The sequence below is a fragment of the Rhinopithecus roxellana genome, chromosome 14 (genome assembly GCF_007565055.1).
Source record: "Rhinopithecus roxellana isolate Shanxi Qingling chromosome 14, ASM756505v1, whole genome shotgun sequence".
Classification (NCBI taxonomy): Eukaryota; Metazoa; Chordata; class Mammalia; order Primates; family Cercopithecidae; genus Rhinopithecus; species Rhinopithecus roxellana.
In genome coordinates this window covers 30,633,013-30,649,979 of record NC_044562.1, presented here as the reverse complement: position 1 = coordinate 30,649,979, position 16,967 = coordinate 30,633,013, and the positions used below count along the sequence as shown (strand labels likewise).

The 16,967-nt window shown below is 51.2% G+C and overlaps 1 protein-coding gene across 1 annotated transcript; it reads left to right on the top strand.

Moving 5' to 3' along the window:
- Window positions 1-13,483: 13,483 nt before the first annotated feature.
- On the top strand, window positions 13,484-15,955 carry CDK5R2 (cyclin dependent kinase 5 regulatory subunit 2). The gene has a single exon (XM_030916636.1). The coding sequence runs from the start codon at window positions 13,644-13,646 to the stop codon at window positions 14,745-14,747; it is 1,104 nt and encodes a 367-aa protein (XP_030772496.1). The 5' UTR covers window positions 13,484-13,643; the 3' UTR covers window positions 14,748-15,955.
- The last annotated feature ends 1,012 nt before the right edge of the window (window positions 15,956-16,967 follow it).

Here is a 16,967-nt window from a genome sequence, read left to right as displayed (position 1 = left end):
CTCCCATCTCGGCCTCCCAAAGTGCTGGGATTGCAGGCCAAAAGACACCATTTTTTAAAAAAGTAACATGTAGCCTAGGAGAAGATATAAACTACATGTAATTAACAAGGGACTGGCATCCAAGATTTATATTAAAAAATCTACAAATAAAAAGAGAAGATAAACTAATCAATAGAAAATAAGCAAAAGAGATGAACAGGTAGTTAATAAAAGAGGAAATCCCAGATGGTCACAAAAGGAAGAAATAACACAAAAAGATGCTCAATACCAGCCGGGCGCAGTGGTTCATGCCTGTAAATCCCAGCACTTTGGGTGGCCGAGGCAGGTGGATCACCTGAGGTCTGGAGTTCGAGACCAGCCTGACCAACATGGAGAAACCCCATCTCTACTGAAAATATAAAATTAGCCAGGCGTGGTGGTGCATGCCTGTAATCCCATCTACTCGGGAGGCTGAGGCAGGAGAATCGCTCGAACCCGAGGTGGAGGTTGTGGTGAGCTGAGATTGTGCCATTGCACTCCAGCCTGGGCAACAAGAGTGAAACTCCATCAAAAAAAAAAAAAAAAAAAAGAGAAAAAAAAAAAGCTCAATTCAATTCCAGTAATAGTTGGGAAATGTCTTCTACCTTATCAAAGAGGCCTTCCCAGATACTTTATGAAATAGAATGCTGCCTCCTCCACAGGATTTATTCCTTCAACAAGTATTCACTGAGTTCTAGGCACTTAGCATACATTCATGAACAAAAAAGACAAATATTCTTGATCTCATATTCTAATATGTATGTGGTCAAACAACAAACATAGTAAATGAATAAAATTATCTAGTAGGTTAGTAGATCACAAATTCCAGAGAAAAAATGGAGCAGGGGACAGAAGATTGAGATAAGAGACTGGCGGGACCAGGGGCAGGATGCAATTTTAAATAGTCTGTGTCTTAGCTCAGGCTGCCACAACAAAATACTATAGACTGGGTAGCTGAAACGACATACATTTATTTCTGACAGTTGTGGAGGCTGGAAGTCTGAGATCAGGATGCCATCATGGCGGGATTCTGGTGGGGGATCTCTTCCAGGCTCATCTGCTTTGTGTGTAGTCACCTGGCAGACAGACAGCAAGCTCTCTTGAGACACTAAACCCATCAGAGGGCCCCACCCTCAGGACCTCATCTAAACCTAATTACCCCCTAAAGGCCACATCTTCAAATATCATCACATTGGGTGTTAGGCCTCAACAAATGAATTTTGGGGGCCAAGAATAGTCCACAGCAGACTGATTAGGGTATACCTCATTAAGACGATGGCTTTTGATTAAAGAGTTGAATGAGATGAGGAAGTAAGCCTTGCCTGTAACTGGTAGAGAGTGCTCCAAGAAGAGAAAGACAGCCAAAATGCCAAAGCCAAAATGGGAGGCCAGTGTGGTGGGGACAGAGTAAGGGGTGGGGTTGAAGTGGTAAGGGCAGAGGGAAGATCATTCTGGGTCTTGTAAGCCAGTGGAAAAGCCACATGCGATTAATATATATAATATGTTAATTATAATATTAATCATTCTTTTATATAATACATCAATATACAAAAATATATATTTGTTGGCCTTTCCAACTCTACAGGACAGGGACTTTGTCTATTTTGTTCACTGCCTGGCATGTAGTGGCACTTGATAAATATTTATTTGTTGAATAAGTAAAATTTATATATCACTACAGCAAGTTATTGCCCGTATATCAGAATGACCAAAATTTTAAACCTGACAATGTCACAAGTTGGTGGAGATACGGAGCCATAGAAACTTGCATGCACAAGCCAGGTGCGGTGGCTCACCCCTGTATTTCTAGCACTTTGGGAGGCTGAGGCGGGTGGATCACCTGAGGTCAGGAGTTCCAGACCAGCCTGGCCAACATGGTGAAACCCCATCTCTACTAAAAATATAAAAAAATTAGCTGGATGTAGTGGCATGCGCTTGTAATCACAGCTATTCCAGAGGCTAAGGCCAGAGAATCTCTTGAACCCAGGAGGTGGAGGTTGCAGCTAGCCGAGATCGCACCATTGCACTCCAGCCTGAGTGACAAGAACAAAACTCCATCTCAAAAAAAAAAAAAAAAAAAAAAAAAAAAAAAAGAAAGGAAGAAAGAAAAAAAGAAAGAAAGAAAAAGAAAGAAGGAAAGAAAGAAAGCAACTTGTATAACTTGTATGTATTGCAGGGTGTAAGCTGGTACAACGCCTTAGGAGAACAATTTAGCAAGATCTAGTAAAGTTGGATATGTATACCCAATAACCCAGTAACTCCACTACTGGGTATATTCCTAGAGAAATGATTGTAAATGTGCACCAGAGACATGTAAAATAATATTTATAACACAATTGTTTGTGATCATAAAAAATTGAAAGCAACCTAATTATCAGTCACCAAGAGAACAAATAAGTAAAACTTACTACACTGATACAATGAAATGTTATGCAGCAGGAAAAATCAACATCAACAGGGCTATCAACAAAAATAAATCTTACAAACTTAATGTAAAGCGAAAAAAAAAAAAAAGCACGTATTCGATTAACATAGTATGGTCTCACTTATATAAAGTAAAGTATGAACAACTGGCCAGGTGGGGTGGCTCATGCTTGTAATCCCAGCACTTTGGGAGGCCAAGGTGGGAGGATAACCTGAGCCCAGAAATTCAAGACCATGCTGCGCAACATAGAGACACCATCTCTACAAAAATTTTAAAAATTAGCCAAGCATGGTGGCACACACATCTGTGGTCCCAGCAACTTGGAGGCTGAGGCAGGAGGACTGCTTGAGTCCAGGAGATCAAGGCTGCAATGAGCCATGATTGCACCACTGCACTACAGCCTGGGCAACAGAGTGAGACCCTGCCTCAAAACCAACAGGCCAAGTTGCAGTGGCTCACACCTGTAATCCCAGAATTTTGGGAAGCCAAGGTGGGTGGATCACCTGAGGTCAGGAGTTTGAGACCAACCTGGACAAAATGGTGAAATCCCGTCTCTACTAAAAATACAAAAATTAGCTGGGTGTGGTGGCGAGCTACTGTCATCCCAGCTACTTGGGAGGCTGAGGCAGGATAATCGGTTGAACCTGGGAGGCAGAGTTGCAGTGAGCTGACATCGTGCCACCGCACTTCAGCCTGGGTGACAGAGCAAGACTTCATCTGAAAACAAACAAACGAAAACAACAAAATGAAAAATTGTCTCCTAATTGATAGGTAAAGCAATAGATACAGTGATAACCAGAATTCTAAGATGACCTCCCTGGTTTTTTTGCCCCACGATACTCCCATAATTATGTTACATTATATGGTGAAAGAGATTGTTGCAGATGTAATTAAAGTTATTAATCAGTTGGCCTTAAAATAGGACATTTTCTGAAAATATCCATTTTCTGGAAATGTGTAGTCTTTGGAGGGAGAACAAAGTCTCCATACCAACTAAGACTGCATATCCCTCCACCTGCAATAGGATTTGTCTAAAAGTCAGATTTAATTAAAAAAAAAGTTAAAAGACAGTTCCTCGTACAAATTTGTATGAGTAAATGAATGAGCAGAAAAATGAAAAGATGAATTATGACTGGATGTTCAACTACCCATTGAATACCACCAAGCAGGATAGAAAAATATTGTGCCATTGCAGAATAATCCACAAACTACTTGAAAATAGCCTTGGAGTTTCTTTAAAAGGCAGGTGTGAACCATGTTGTAACCAGGTAATTGTGGTTTGATCAGAGCCCCAACCGCTCCTTTGAGAAAGCTCCCCAAAGGCAGTCGAGACAAGAGGTCCTGTAGTCTGAGCCAACAGGAACTCAGGCAGCTTAAAGCTCAAACCCACCTCTGCCCCCATTTCCCCAGAGACACTGTGCTAATAGCCCTGATGATAACAAGCGGCTCTGTGTGGCTACAGCTGCCTATTACACTGGTTGTGGACAAATGTGATTCAGAAGCATGATGGATCAAATTTCTTATTTGAGCAGGAAGCTGATACCTAAGGAATGTAGCCTTGCAGCCGCCCCGAAAGACTTGACAATTGTGCAGGCCTCAGGGAAATGACTTTTCCTTTAAGGAAGGGTACTTGGAACCTGATGAACTCCAAACACCAGCTATGGTTTGGACTGGGAGGTTTGAGATTCCAGCAGAAAATAGGCTATAGAATCAGAACCTAGGTTGTGGTCCACAGTGCCTCTTCCAGATTTTGTCATTAACTGACAACCAGATATCAGGGACTGCCTTCCTCATTTATTCAGACCAAACATACATCCCTGAAGTTACAAATTTCCATGAGGAAAATCTCTAGGCAGGAAGTTCCATTTATCAGGATATTTTTGCTTGCAAGAATTAGATTTGCAACTCAAATTACCTTAAGATTAGAAAAAAGGTTAGGGAGTGGGGGCAGTGTGGATTTATGGGATCATACAACTGTATCAGGTTTAGCTGGATCTAGGGGCTAAAATTATGTCAGGGATCTGTCCCCCCATCTGTTGACTCTGCTTTCCTGTGCATTACTTCAGGTGGCCTTTCTCCATGTGGGGACAAGAGAGTCACCAGCAGCTCAAGGCTTTCATTCCACCAGCTTGACAACCTCAGAGGAAGGAAAGCCTTTCTTTCCCAACAGTTCCTCTAAAACTCCAAGAATTGAGTCTCATTGGCCTGGTTTGGACTAGCCCCTCCCTGAACCATTGTCACTAGGATGGGAGCTGGCTAAGTCTATGTCTTTAATCTATGTCTTGTGGTTTAGGGTGGGCTTAGCCCCATGTAAGCCACATGGATCGAGAATGTGGGAGAAGTGGTTTCCCAGGAGGAAGTTAGGGTATTCCTACCATGGAGTGGTGGGGCTGGCGGCTTGGCCAGAGAGACAACAGTGGTGCTCTCCAGAAAGAACAGGTGGGACCCAGCCATTTCCTAGAGTTTTCTCCTCCCTTTTAATTTTTTCCTACAGGGATTTCATCTTGAACCCACCCAAAGAAATTATGATTCCAGGCCGGGCGCAGTGGCTCATGCCTGTAATCCCAGCACTTTGGGATGCCGAGGCGGGTGGATCACGAGGTCAGGAGTTCAAGACCAGCCTGACCAAAATGGAGAAACCTTCTCTCTACTAAAAATACAAAATAAGCTGGGCATGGTGGCCTGCGCCAGTAATCCCAGCTACTCGGGAGGCTGAGGCAGGAGAATCGCTTGAACACGGGAGGCAGAGGTTGTGGTGAGCTGAGATCGTGTCATTGCACTCCAGCCTGGGGAACAAGAGTGAAACTCCGCCTCAAAAAAAAAAAAAAAAAGAAAGAAAAAGGAATTATGATTCCATAGGTCTGAGGTAGAGCCCGGAAATTATATGTTTACAAAATTCCCCTAGGTGGTTCTGCTGGGCAGAGTAGTTTAGGACCCATTAATCTAGTGGACGACCTTACTTGCCTCTGCTCCCTACTCAAAATCAAAAGCAAGTATATGTGGGGCTCTAGCTTATAAATTAGGAATGCCTTTTTACTCAAAGGAGGTCAACATAAAGAATTGTCTTTATATTTAGGAACCAGACAGAGGCAAGTGTAAATTAATGAACCTGCTTTGAAGCCCATCCCCCACTTGCCCTCAGTTCTGGACAAATAGGAAGTCAACAAAAGGCCCCTATCTAAGACATCGGAACAGTAGGCAGACCTACCACGCTCTTCATATAGGAGTTACTCATTAAGCCTCATCATGCACAGGGGGTAGGACCCATTGTCACTGTGACCAGGGGATTGCTGAGGCCTGGTTCTACCTTGGGACCAGTGCTTATCATCACAGCCTAGGGCTGGACAAGGAAGGCCATGCACTAGAGCAAACACAGTTAAAAATGGATTCTGGCTGGGCACAGTGGCTCATGCCTGTAATCCCAACACTTTGGGAGGCCAAGGCAGGCGGATCACCTGAGGTAGGGAGATCGAGATCATCCTGGCTAACACGGTGAAACCCCATCTCTACTAAACATACAGAAAGTTAGCCGGGTGTGGTGGGACATGCCTGTAATCCCAGCTACTCAGGAGGCCAAGGCAGGAGAATCGCTTGAACCTGGGAGGCAGAGGTTGCGGCGAGCCGAGATCGCACCATGGCATTCCAACCTGGCCAACAAGAAAGAAACTATGTCACAAAAAAAAAAATAAATAAATAAAATAAAATAAATAAAAAAGAATTCTAACTCTGTGTGCATATGAATTTAGGACAAGCTGGAGAAGGATTAGCTGTGATGATGGAAGGTGGAGGCGGGTGGGCAGGATTAGCCAAGTCATTAAATCCCATTATCTGTAACTGGCCATAGAACACATCATTTCACTGCTATTTCTCATTATTTTTCATATCTCTGCCACCTATGTTGTACATTCTTTGAAGGCTGGAGCCCTACCTCACACCTTTTTGTGTTCCCACCACCTAGCCCAGTACCGTGTAGGCTACAGTTTCTCAAGTAGTATCTGCTCATGTGGTTTAATAATCTTATTGAACATTTTCCCCAAAGCCCTTGAAAAGCAGAACTGACTGTAGAGCCTCTGGAGCTTTGGGGAGATCATGGAATGTGGTATGAATAGCCAGAGTACAGCTCCCAGAAACCACAGTCAGGACTTGGGGCCAGCATGGAACCTGGCCCAGAATAGACACTCAGAGCTTCAGAAAAGTAATGTGGCCTGCAGCAAGACCAGAAAAGGGGACCAGTGCCTCATATGCTGTCAGGTCTTCATGACCCTAGGAAGCAAATCAAACCACCCCCAGGAACAGTCTGAGTAGCAGTGGGTATGAGCACAGTGTCTGAGAGGAAAGCACAGATACAAATTCGGGCTTCAGAAGCCAAACAAAAAGAAATGATAGTACCACCCTGGCCCTTTAATGATAAATGTTCTAATGAGAAAATAAATACTAATGGCACAGGTCAAGCGAAGCTTTCCTGCTCTGTAAAAATGATGATAGTATAATTTGTTAACAATTAACATTTATGAACAACATTCACATGTGATATACAAACCTTGTTGAGCATCACATGATTAAAATCTTACAACCTTATGATGATGGTCCACCTTTTTTTTTTGACATTTGGTAGAGCTAGCTGAGGTTTTATTTTGGGGGAAAAAAAAAAGACTGAATTGTTTTGTAGCTGAAGATATGGGCAAAGAGGGTGCCCCAGGCAGTAAACTCCCCTGTGGGTGGGCTGAGGGCTAGGGCTGAGACTCAGGTGGGTCTCCCGTTCCCTGTGTTCCCCTGCACAGTGGCCTCCCTCCTGGGCTCTGGGGCAGCCGCAGGAGGGGAAGGCTGGGAGGGGCTGCCGCAGCTGTTCACTTGGGCAGGATGTCAGAGGACTCAGACACTAGCTTCCCATTGTGGGTCTTGATCTTCTTCACAACCACAGCCCTGGTGGAGCGAGTGTGGCTGAAGGAGCTGGAGCCCAGGCTGTAGCTGAGGCCAAGGGCTTGTAAGGTCCCCATAGGCCAAGTTCAGACCACCTGCATAGCCACTGGTGGTCTTCGTATGGATACTCATGTTCTGCATCCCAGACTCCAGCTGGCTCTCCTCGTCCTCCAGCAGCTTCCTGTAGGTGGTGATCTCGGTGTCCAGGGCCAGCCTGACATTCATCAGCTCCTGGTACTCATCCAGCTGTGCGCCATGTCCTGCTTGGCCTGCTGCAGGGCGGCCTCCAGCTCAGGCAGCTTGGTGTTGGCATCCTTAATGGCCAGCTCCCCACACTGCTCGGCATCTGCGATGGCAGCCTCCAGGGAAGCCCTCTGTTCTTTGAGGCCCTCAATCTCAGCCTGGAGCTGGCTGATGTTCCGGTTCATCGTGGAGATCTCAGTCTTTGTACAATGCAGGTCATCTCCTGCAGCGTCTGCAGCTCCTCATACTTGATCTGGTACATGCTCTCAGCCTCAGCCCGGCTGCGGTTGGTGATCTCCTACTGCGCCTTGGATGGTCCACTTTTATAGACTTCAGAAGAATTAAGAAACTTGCCCCAAGGGCCCCAGGTCATAAGTGGAGGGGCTGGATTTGAACATAGACCGAAGGACCTCAGAACCCACATAGGAGACCTTCCACTGTCTATCCCTCTTAAGGTGACAAACTTTTTTTGTGTGATTTGTGAATGAGACTTCTTCTTTGCCTCTGCCTCTGCTGATAAAGACATTTGAGAGGGCCGGGTGTGGTGGCTCATGCCTGTAATCCTAGCACTTTGAGGCTGAGGTGGGTGGATTGCTTGAGCCCAAGAATTAGAGACCAGCCTGGGCAGCATGGTGAAACTCTGTCTCTACAAAAAGTACAAAAATTAGCCAGGCCTGGTGATGCAGGCTTGGGAGGCTGAGGTGGGAGGATCCCTTGAGCCCAGGAATGAGTGAAGATCACACCACTGCACTCTAGCCTGGGCAAAAGAGTGAGACTTTGTCTCAAAGAAAAAGGTAGGGGGAGGGATCTGGGTGAGTGAGCCCCTTGTTCTGGCCCAAAGGAGGCCTGGACCCCAGGGTTCAGCTGCTTTCAGGAGGCCGCTTCTGAAACTGTAGGGCCCCTGAGTGACTCCTGTAAATCAAGATAAGAAAGGCCTTCATGGTGGTGGCTAGAGTCTGGGGACTGAGTATCATGCAGGGGTTGCTGGGGGCAGATGAAAGAAGAGGGCCTTGGGGCAGAGAGAAAAGGGCTGTGTGCAGCTCTAGGGAGCATCTGAGCTAGAGTTCTCCAAGGCTCTTCTTTCTCCCCAGAGCCTCCAGTGAGGTTTGCACACCTTCCTGGGACTACGCCTGATAGGTAGAGGAAACCTTCCACCCAGGGCACAAGGGTGGGAAGGCTGGACTCTCAGAGGGTCTGTGTTCATAGATGAAATCAAGACAGAGGAGGAAGGAACACGGTAAGGGATATGGAACTAGATGAAGACCCAGTCACAGTGGCAGTTTCTGGCAGCCACCTGCCTGGTTGAGATGGAAACGCTGATTCCAGCTCCAGCCCCCAGACAGGCTAAGAATATCCCAGAAAAGCAACAGCTACCACCCCCGCCCTTCTTGATCTTCTCCTACATCTGTAGTGCTATGCTGGGCGCCAGCAGGGTCTGGGAGGAGAAGGAGTTGGGGACGAAAGGGAGGAGGCAAAAAGGGGGCTTGGTGGAGGCAGAAGGTGAACCAAGACTTAAAGCTTCTGGTGAGTGCTGGGAGAACTGGACAGAGAGAGCTGTTCTCAGGGGACAGTAAAGGAGGTGAAGGCAGGATCCAGGGAGTTGAAGGGAGATCAGGACTGAGGATGGGAGAGGTAGAAATGGCCCCTCTTCCATCACGGAAAGCAGCAGAGCTTATGGCAGGGAAAAGGAGTCACCAGTTCACCCCTGTCCTCTCTATCCCCTTCACCCTGGGCCCTCCAGCATCTCAGCACTGGTCCCTTCTCTCTCCACCCCAGAGCATCACATTCCTCATCTGTGCTCCCAACCCTATTCACTGTTCAAAAGAAACTATATGTGGGCTCCTTAATTAAGTCCTTCTAGCAAAGAGCCTGTGAAATGGGAAAGACATGAGAATTCGGGTCTCCCTGTTGACAGCTAGCAGCACCTCCTCTGTCAATTCCTCTCTTCTCTCTGCTCACTCCCTCCCCCCTCGAGTGTTACCTGTAGAGGGGTTCTGCTCCCCTCGTTTGTTTTAGTCACCCACTTCTCCCCTGGGGTAAGGTCCTCAGGAGAGGGAGGGAAGGCTGGTCTGGTGCATACCCACCCCCTCTGCACACCTCAGGAACTGAGACTGATGGGCAAGGGAGTTGGGGGTGCCAGAGCGGGGGGCAGCAAGATCCAGGCATTCAGATGCCCAGGCTGGGTCTCCATCCTGGATATTTTAAGAACCTATGTCATCATTAGCCTCTTTGTAGGGGCCCCTTGGAGACAGGGAGGTGCAATGACCTTGGTTTCTGGGGCCTTGATGTTTACTGGGGATATCCTGGGCTTCAGCCATCTTGCCTTCCTCTTCTTTGCCTTCTCACCTTTCAGGGGCCCCTCTAAAGCTTTGAGGGACCTAGGAAGATTTACATTGCTGAGAGCCTAAGCTCCCCTCCCCTTCATCGCCTGGGCTGAACTGCAGAAATGCAGGCCTCACACGGATGCTGTGCACACAAAGACTGAGCCCATCAGACAGAAACAGATTAGGGAGAAGCAGACAGGGCTGGAGCTGGAGAGTGAAACAGATTCACAGGACAAGTTTTGTTTGGAATAAGAACTGTGGAGTTGAAGGAGGCTTTAGGAATCCTCTTCTAGTCCAATTCCTAAAATGTTATCTTATTCTTTTAATATTCATTTTTTATCTTATAATAAGCGCCAAATCTATAGAATCCCTGCATTTTAATATGATGAAACCGAGTCCCAGAGAGCTGAAATTACTTCCCCAAGGTCACACAACTGGCAGTCATAGACTAGGACTCCTGTCTCCTGCCTCCCTTCTCAGAAGGGAGATAAGAAGAGCCAAAGAGAGGCAAAGTGTGAGCAGCATTGTCTGCAGATGTTCTCTTAAAAGATGGGGCCCACCTGCCCAGGTGGGGTGAGTGACAGGAGCATCTATGGTGAATCTGATGGTGATGCACTCATCAATAAGGCCAAATCCTACCCAGGCTAAAACCTCAGTCTAGGCGCTCCAGTTCTTGGTCTGGGCCTAGAGTATTTGCTTTAAAGAGCCTTCAGGAATAACCAGTTATCTGAATAGGCACTGTTCTAGGTAATCTACAGAGAGATAAAGACATACAAGGAGCCTGGCCTCAGGGGCTGTCCCGTCTAAGGGAGTCTGATACAACCAGCACTGCCCCAGAGGAATAAAAGGGAGATGGGCAGACAAGAAGCAACATAGAGATACTATAATAATGAAGATACATGAATCTTAGAATATGAACCCAAACATAACCTAACCAGAAGAGTACACTTGCAAATGTGGGAAAGCCATCACCCTTCTACGAAGCCCACCTCCTCCATGAAGTCTTTCTGGTTTCACTAGGCTTATTCCCCTTGTTCTCCCCCTGCAGAAACATAATAACCCTTCCTCTCAGCTCTCAATGCCACTGGCTTATATACAACAGCAATGTTGTTACTCTTTCTGGATCTCTTTGATTAGCTTGTCTGCTTGTCTTCAAAATTCCATCCATATCCATCTTACACATCTTAGACCCAGAGCCCAGCCCTTAACCAAGTTGTTATGCAGCCACTGTTGCTGAGGGGAAGAGGCTGGAAAGGCTGAAGTCAGAAAGAGTATTAGGTCCCTTCCAATCAATCAAAAAAGGCTTCTTGGAGGAGGTAGGATTTCAAGAGCTTGACAGTCTGAGAGAGGGTTCTGGCCCAGTAGAAGGAGCTCAGAGATTCCAGAGGGATAACCAGAGCAGGAGGGTGGGGAGCATGTGAGCCAGAAAAAAGGTTGGAGGCAGAGCAAGGTGGAAAATGAGGAGGGGGAGTAGGACCCTCTGAGGCACCTGATTTGGGGTTCCTGAAGCAGAGGAGGAAATTCTTGGTTCTGACCAAGAGGACAGTAGGAGGTCAGAGCTGGGCCGGAAGTAGGGTACCACAGTGGTGACACTCTGTGGGTGCTGCTTAGAAGACGTGGTCCTAAATGACCTTAATGACAGGCCTTATGCCAGTGAGGGACCCCTGGGAGCAGAGCTGGAAGGACTCACGTGCCATTTAGATCTACATGCCCAGTGTTCCCACCAGAGCAACTCAGTCTCTACAGGGCTTGTCCTTAACTACCGGTGAACTGACTATTCCTTGGCGGCAGATAAAGAGTGACTCAGAACACCTTGTAGGAGGAAGTGGGGCCAATTACAGCAGCTGAAAAGAGGGAACACTTTCCCACAACTATGGTGAGAATGAGAGTTTGGGCAGGTCAGCTTGGGCTGCAAGAAAATAAAGATCAGACCCTAGGGAGCAGAGATACACCATTGAGAAAGTGCATATTGGGTGCTGAGTTAGGGAGGAGGTACAAGGCTGCATGTGCATGGTGGCAAAGGGAAGGGGAATGGAGACAGGCAGACCACAAGCCTCCAGGAGGGTATGAGTGAGCAGGGGCTGTGGAATGGCTGGGAAATGCTGGTACCTCTGGTAGCTAGAACTGCAGCCCATATGGATTCTAGAACAGCCTATCTGCGGTGACACACACACATATATGTGCACAAATCAACCCTGACAGCAGTGGATCCTTGGAGCTATGTTGGTGGTCTGTGAGGAGCATGGAGGTGACTCCAAGGGCAATCTTGAGAATTTACTGAAATGCATAGGCAGGGGTTTTTCTCCACATCGAACCCATGTGCACCTACAAGGTCCACTTACTTAAGAAGCCAGAAGACCCTTGTCCTGGGGGAGGCACACAGAGCAGGTTCCAAGAAGGGTGGACATGATCTAACAAGGCAGATAGAATAGGTCCAGAACCAGCTGTGCTCAAGACCTGCAGGTAAGGCCTGGGGAGTCCAAAACCCAGGGCAAAGGGCTGATGGGTACTGAGGAGGGAACAGACAGACCCAGAGAGAAGTGGGCAGGACCCAGCCTAACAGATTGCTCCTGGGAGTGGGGACAGCTGGGACCTGACCTGCAGGAAGCATTTAATGATGAAACCCACCTCAACCTGGACCCAGGGTTGGGCTGGAGGTTGGTCCAACCCTCTTGGGCTTCCATCCACACAGGAGGCTCCGTTCACTATCCAAAACCGGGTAAACCAAGTGGTCCAAGTTCCAGCGCTTCCCCAGGGACCAACCTTATCCATCACCCACCCAAGTGTGAGATCTGTGTATATTAGTGGAGCTGCATAGGGACCAGAGCCAAGGGTCTGCCCCACAGGCTCAGTTGCAGAGAATCAGGACGGCAAGCAGAGGCCTCAGGGGCATATTTGAGACCCTGCTGCTCCCCCTCTCCCCTTCAAGCTGGAACCCCCAAGGAGGCGGGTTGTGACCTGCAAGAAGGCTCTGCCAGGACTCCCAAACAGGCAGGGCAGAAATGTGCCTGCTGCAGCCCCTCTAGCGACCTGGGGGGTAGTGGGCGAGGTGGGGTGGAGAAGAGGAAACAGACCTGACAGCCACATTGGAGGAGCCACTACAACGCGACCCAGCTGGGACCTGGGCATCCGGTGAGGGCACTCACTACTCACACTGGCCCCCCACACAAATTCAAAGGCAGAGAGAAGGAGGGCTGTTCCCATGGTTTATCTGCTACCGCGACCCAGTGCATCAGAACAAGCTGACCCATGCTCTAGGATCCGGAGGAGGAGGTAGGACCTGCCACCACCCCTCTTCAACTCTGACCCTGAGGAGGCCACTCGAACGACGACCAACGCCTTCCCCTTCCCCGGAACGGGGGAAGGGAAAAGACTCAGGACAGAGGGTGGGGATTGGGGCGGGACTTGAAATTGACGTGCGAGAGTCTATTGGTCACAGGAGCTGCCCATCAGGAGTGCAACTCGGGAGCGGATTGGCCGCGTGAGGCGGGGCACAGCGCGGCGGAAAAAGGGGCCCAAGGGGTGGGGCTGACGCTGCAGCTGGCGCAGCTCAGGCTCAGAGCAGCGGAGCCGCCTAGCAGCCACCTTCCCCCGCCAGTCCGCGCGCCCGGGCCGGGGCTAGGCCCCCCACCGCCGGGTCCCCCGGGGCTGCAGTAGCAGCGGCGCCGCCCGCGGCTCCCGCTGGGGCCCGGGCGCCGGCCCCGCTCTGCAGGATGGGCACGGTGCTGTCTCTTTCCCCTGCCTCCTCGGCCAAGGGCCGGAGGCCCGGCGGGCTGCCCGAAGAGAAGAAGAAGGCGCCGCCTGCGGGGGACGAGGCGCTGGGGGGCTACGGGGCGCCGCCAGTGGGCAAGGGCGGCAAAGGCGAGAGCCGACTCAAGCGGCCGTCCGTGCTCATCTCGGCGCTCACCTGGAAGCGCCTGGTGGCCGCGTCCGCCAAGAAGAAGAAAGGCAGCAAGAAGGTGACACCCAAGCCGGCATCCACGGGCCCCGACCCCCTGGTCCAGCAACGCAACCGCGAGAACCTTCTCCGCAAGGGCCGGGATCCCCCCGACGGCGGTGGCACCGCCAAGCCCCTGGCGGTGCCAGTGCCCACCGTGCCCGCGGCTGCCGCCACCTGCGAGCCACCGTCGGGGGGCAGCGCGGCCGCTCAGCCACCGGGCTCGGGAGGGGGAAAGCCTCCGCCACCGCCTCCCCCAGCCCCGCAGGCGGCGCCGCCGGTGCCTGGCGGCTCGCCGCGGCGGGTCATCGTGCAGGCGTCCACCGGCGAGCTGCTGCGCTGTCTGGGCGACTTCGTGTGCCGACGCTGCTACCGCCTCAAGGAGCTGAGCCCCGGCGAGCTGGTGGGCTGGTTCCGCGGTGTGGACCGCTCGCTGCTGCTGCAGGGCTGGCAAGACCAGGCCTTCATTACGCCCGCCAACCTGGTGTTCGTGTACCTGCTGTGCCGCGAGTCGCTGCGTGGGGACGAGCTGGCGTCGGCCGCCGAGCTGCAGGCCGCCTTCCTCACCTGCCTCTACCTCGCCTACTCCTACATGGGCAACGAGATCTCCTACCCACTCAAGCCCTTCCTCGTGGAGCCCGACAAGGAGCGCTTCTGGCAGCGCTGCCTGCGCCTCATCCAGCGGCTCAGCCCGCAGATGCTGCGGCTCAACGCCGACCCCCACTTCTTCACGCAGGTCTTTCAAGACCTCAAGAACGAGGGCGAGGCCGCCGCCAGCGGCGGGGGCCCACCGAACGGGGGCGCGTCCGCCGCCTCCTCGGCCGCCAGGGACAGCTGCGCGGCCGGAGCCAAGCATTGGACTATGAACCTGGACCGCTAGGGATACCCAGGGGCCGCGCCCATCCCCCTCCCCAGCCCCCGACACACACTCGGACCCCCCGGGACCACCAAGCCACCGCCGCTGTTACCGCCGCTCAGCGCCCCGGCTGGGCAGAGGAGGAGCCGCCCATGCCCCTCAGGGGAAAGTGGAGGCCGGGACACCAGAGGCCGCGGTGTTTGGATTTGCTGGGCGTGAAGTGGGGACGGAAGATGAGCGCGGGAAGGGCACTCCAACCTCACTCTTCCCGTCTGTCTGCGCCCCCATTTCTTCATTTCTGCCCGGGTCTTCCCCTTCCCTTCAGTCCATTCCCCCTCGGTTTTGTCCATTTCCTTGCCTCCTTTTTGTGTCTCCATTTTTCCTCCTGTCTGCATTCCTCTCTCTCTCCTGTTCCTCTCTTTCTTCCTCCCTCTCACTGCCTTTCCATTTTCTGTTCCTTGGGCGTGTGTGTCCGCATCTCTACCTTACCCCTTGCTTGACTGTACCCCATGGCCCCTCGTTTCTCCTCCTGCACCTGTGTCCCCATCTCCTCTTCTTGTTGCTCCTGTCATGTGTCACCGTCTTCCTTCCTGTCTGCCTTCTTCCTCCACTTGTGTCAGCTTGCATTTTTTATTCCTGACTGAGTTCCCACACCCCCTTCCCCAGATCAAAGGGAATATTAGTTTTTAATTTGGATCGACTGAGGTGCCAGGAGAAACTGCAGGCACCCAGACAGCCACCAGGATGGCCCCTCGCCCCACCCCCACTGCCTCTCCCCACCTTTTCCAACGTGTTGCATGCTGGGAGCTGGGGGGGTGGAGGAAGGGGCTGACGGCTTCTTTCAGGAGGCTGAGGTTTGGAGGCAAAATCAACCTGGGAGACCACCCCGGCCGCGGCGCCTCAGTGGACAGGTGGGAGGAGAAGAAAACTTCTTACCTTGGGGGAGGAACATCCCGCTTCCTTATCCTTAGCTTTTTTGTTTCCCCTCCCCACTGCCCCTTTTAATTTATTTGGTTGTTTGCGGAGGGAGGGGGGAGGGGGGAGGCTGGGCTGGGAACTGTCCGAGGTGCTGAGCTGAGGCGGGACAGGAATCCTCCCGGTAGAGTACCAGGGACTGGGTTGGGCCTGGGGCCGTGTCCAAGGTGCCAATGATGCGGGCCGACAGAGCGGACCGCACTGTCTGTCTGTCCGTCTGTCCCGGAAAGAACTATAAAGCGCTGGAAGCGCCTGCAGATGGTTTTGCGCCGGTCTTTCTTTGGGCCCCGGGAGGGAGGGAGTGGGAGTGGTAGTGGAACTGTCACGGCCAGGGCAGGAAGGCAAGAGATGGGGCTCTAGTAGGGAAGATCAAGTCCCTGAGAACTTCTCCTCCTCCCCATCCCCACCCCCGCCATCGGCTTCCATTTTACAGAGGGTAAAGAGTAAAGGGAGGTAGCTGAGGGTGAGGCCTGGTGATAAAGCTGAATCCATCCCCCCACTTCCGCCTCCATCTTGTCTGACCTAGCTCCTCTTTAGTGCCTGGGCCACTTAGAGACCGAATGATAGGGACAGCGGGAATTGTGCCCTTTCTGTGATGTGACCCATTGAGGCAGAACTAGCTAGTCCTTATTACTATTTTCCCCTTCCTCCCCATCTCTCCCCACCATATATTGGTCAAGAGTACAGTCGGGCCTAAGTCTGTATTCACCACTCCCAAGTGGGGCCTGTCTGCCACACTTCTCTCCTTATCCCCCAACCACCATGGGGCTGCTTCGACGCTGCCCCGGTCGCACGCCCACTCAGGAGTCTTGGGAGGCCCATCCGTGCTTGAGATTCAGACCTTTGCCATTTATCCCCAAGAAGGGGCAGCTGGGGAGAAGGAAGCCATTCTCCGGTATTGAAACAAGAGGGAAAATGTGCTATTTAGCCTGAGATCCCTGCTCTGTCCCCATTGCCTTCTTAGCCACGTGGCTAAGCGCCCTGTTCACTGTTTCATTGGCCCAAAGAGGCCTGGCTTCAACAGAGTGCCGGCAGCTCCGACCCTAGTCCGGCCGTGGCGGAGAAGATTCGGAAAGAACCCGGCGGGGCCGGCCAAGACGAGGCCCGGGTTCGCTGTCCGTGGTGCTGAAGGGCGCGCTCGGGTGGGGTCGGGGCTTGTAGGGGCAGGAAGAGTTGCAGACTCGGCCTCAACTAGATCTTCCGGATAATTTGGGAATAGGGTGTCATCTATTCTGGCGGCGAGTTACTGAAGTCTGGCTCCAGAACCCA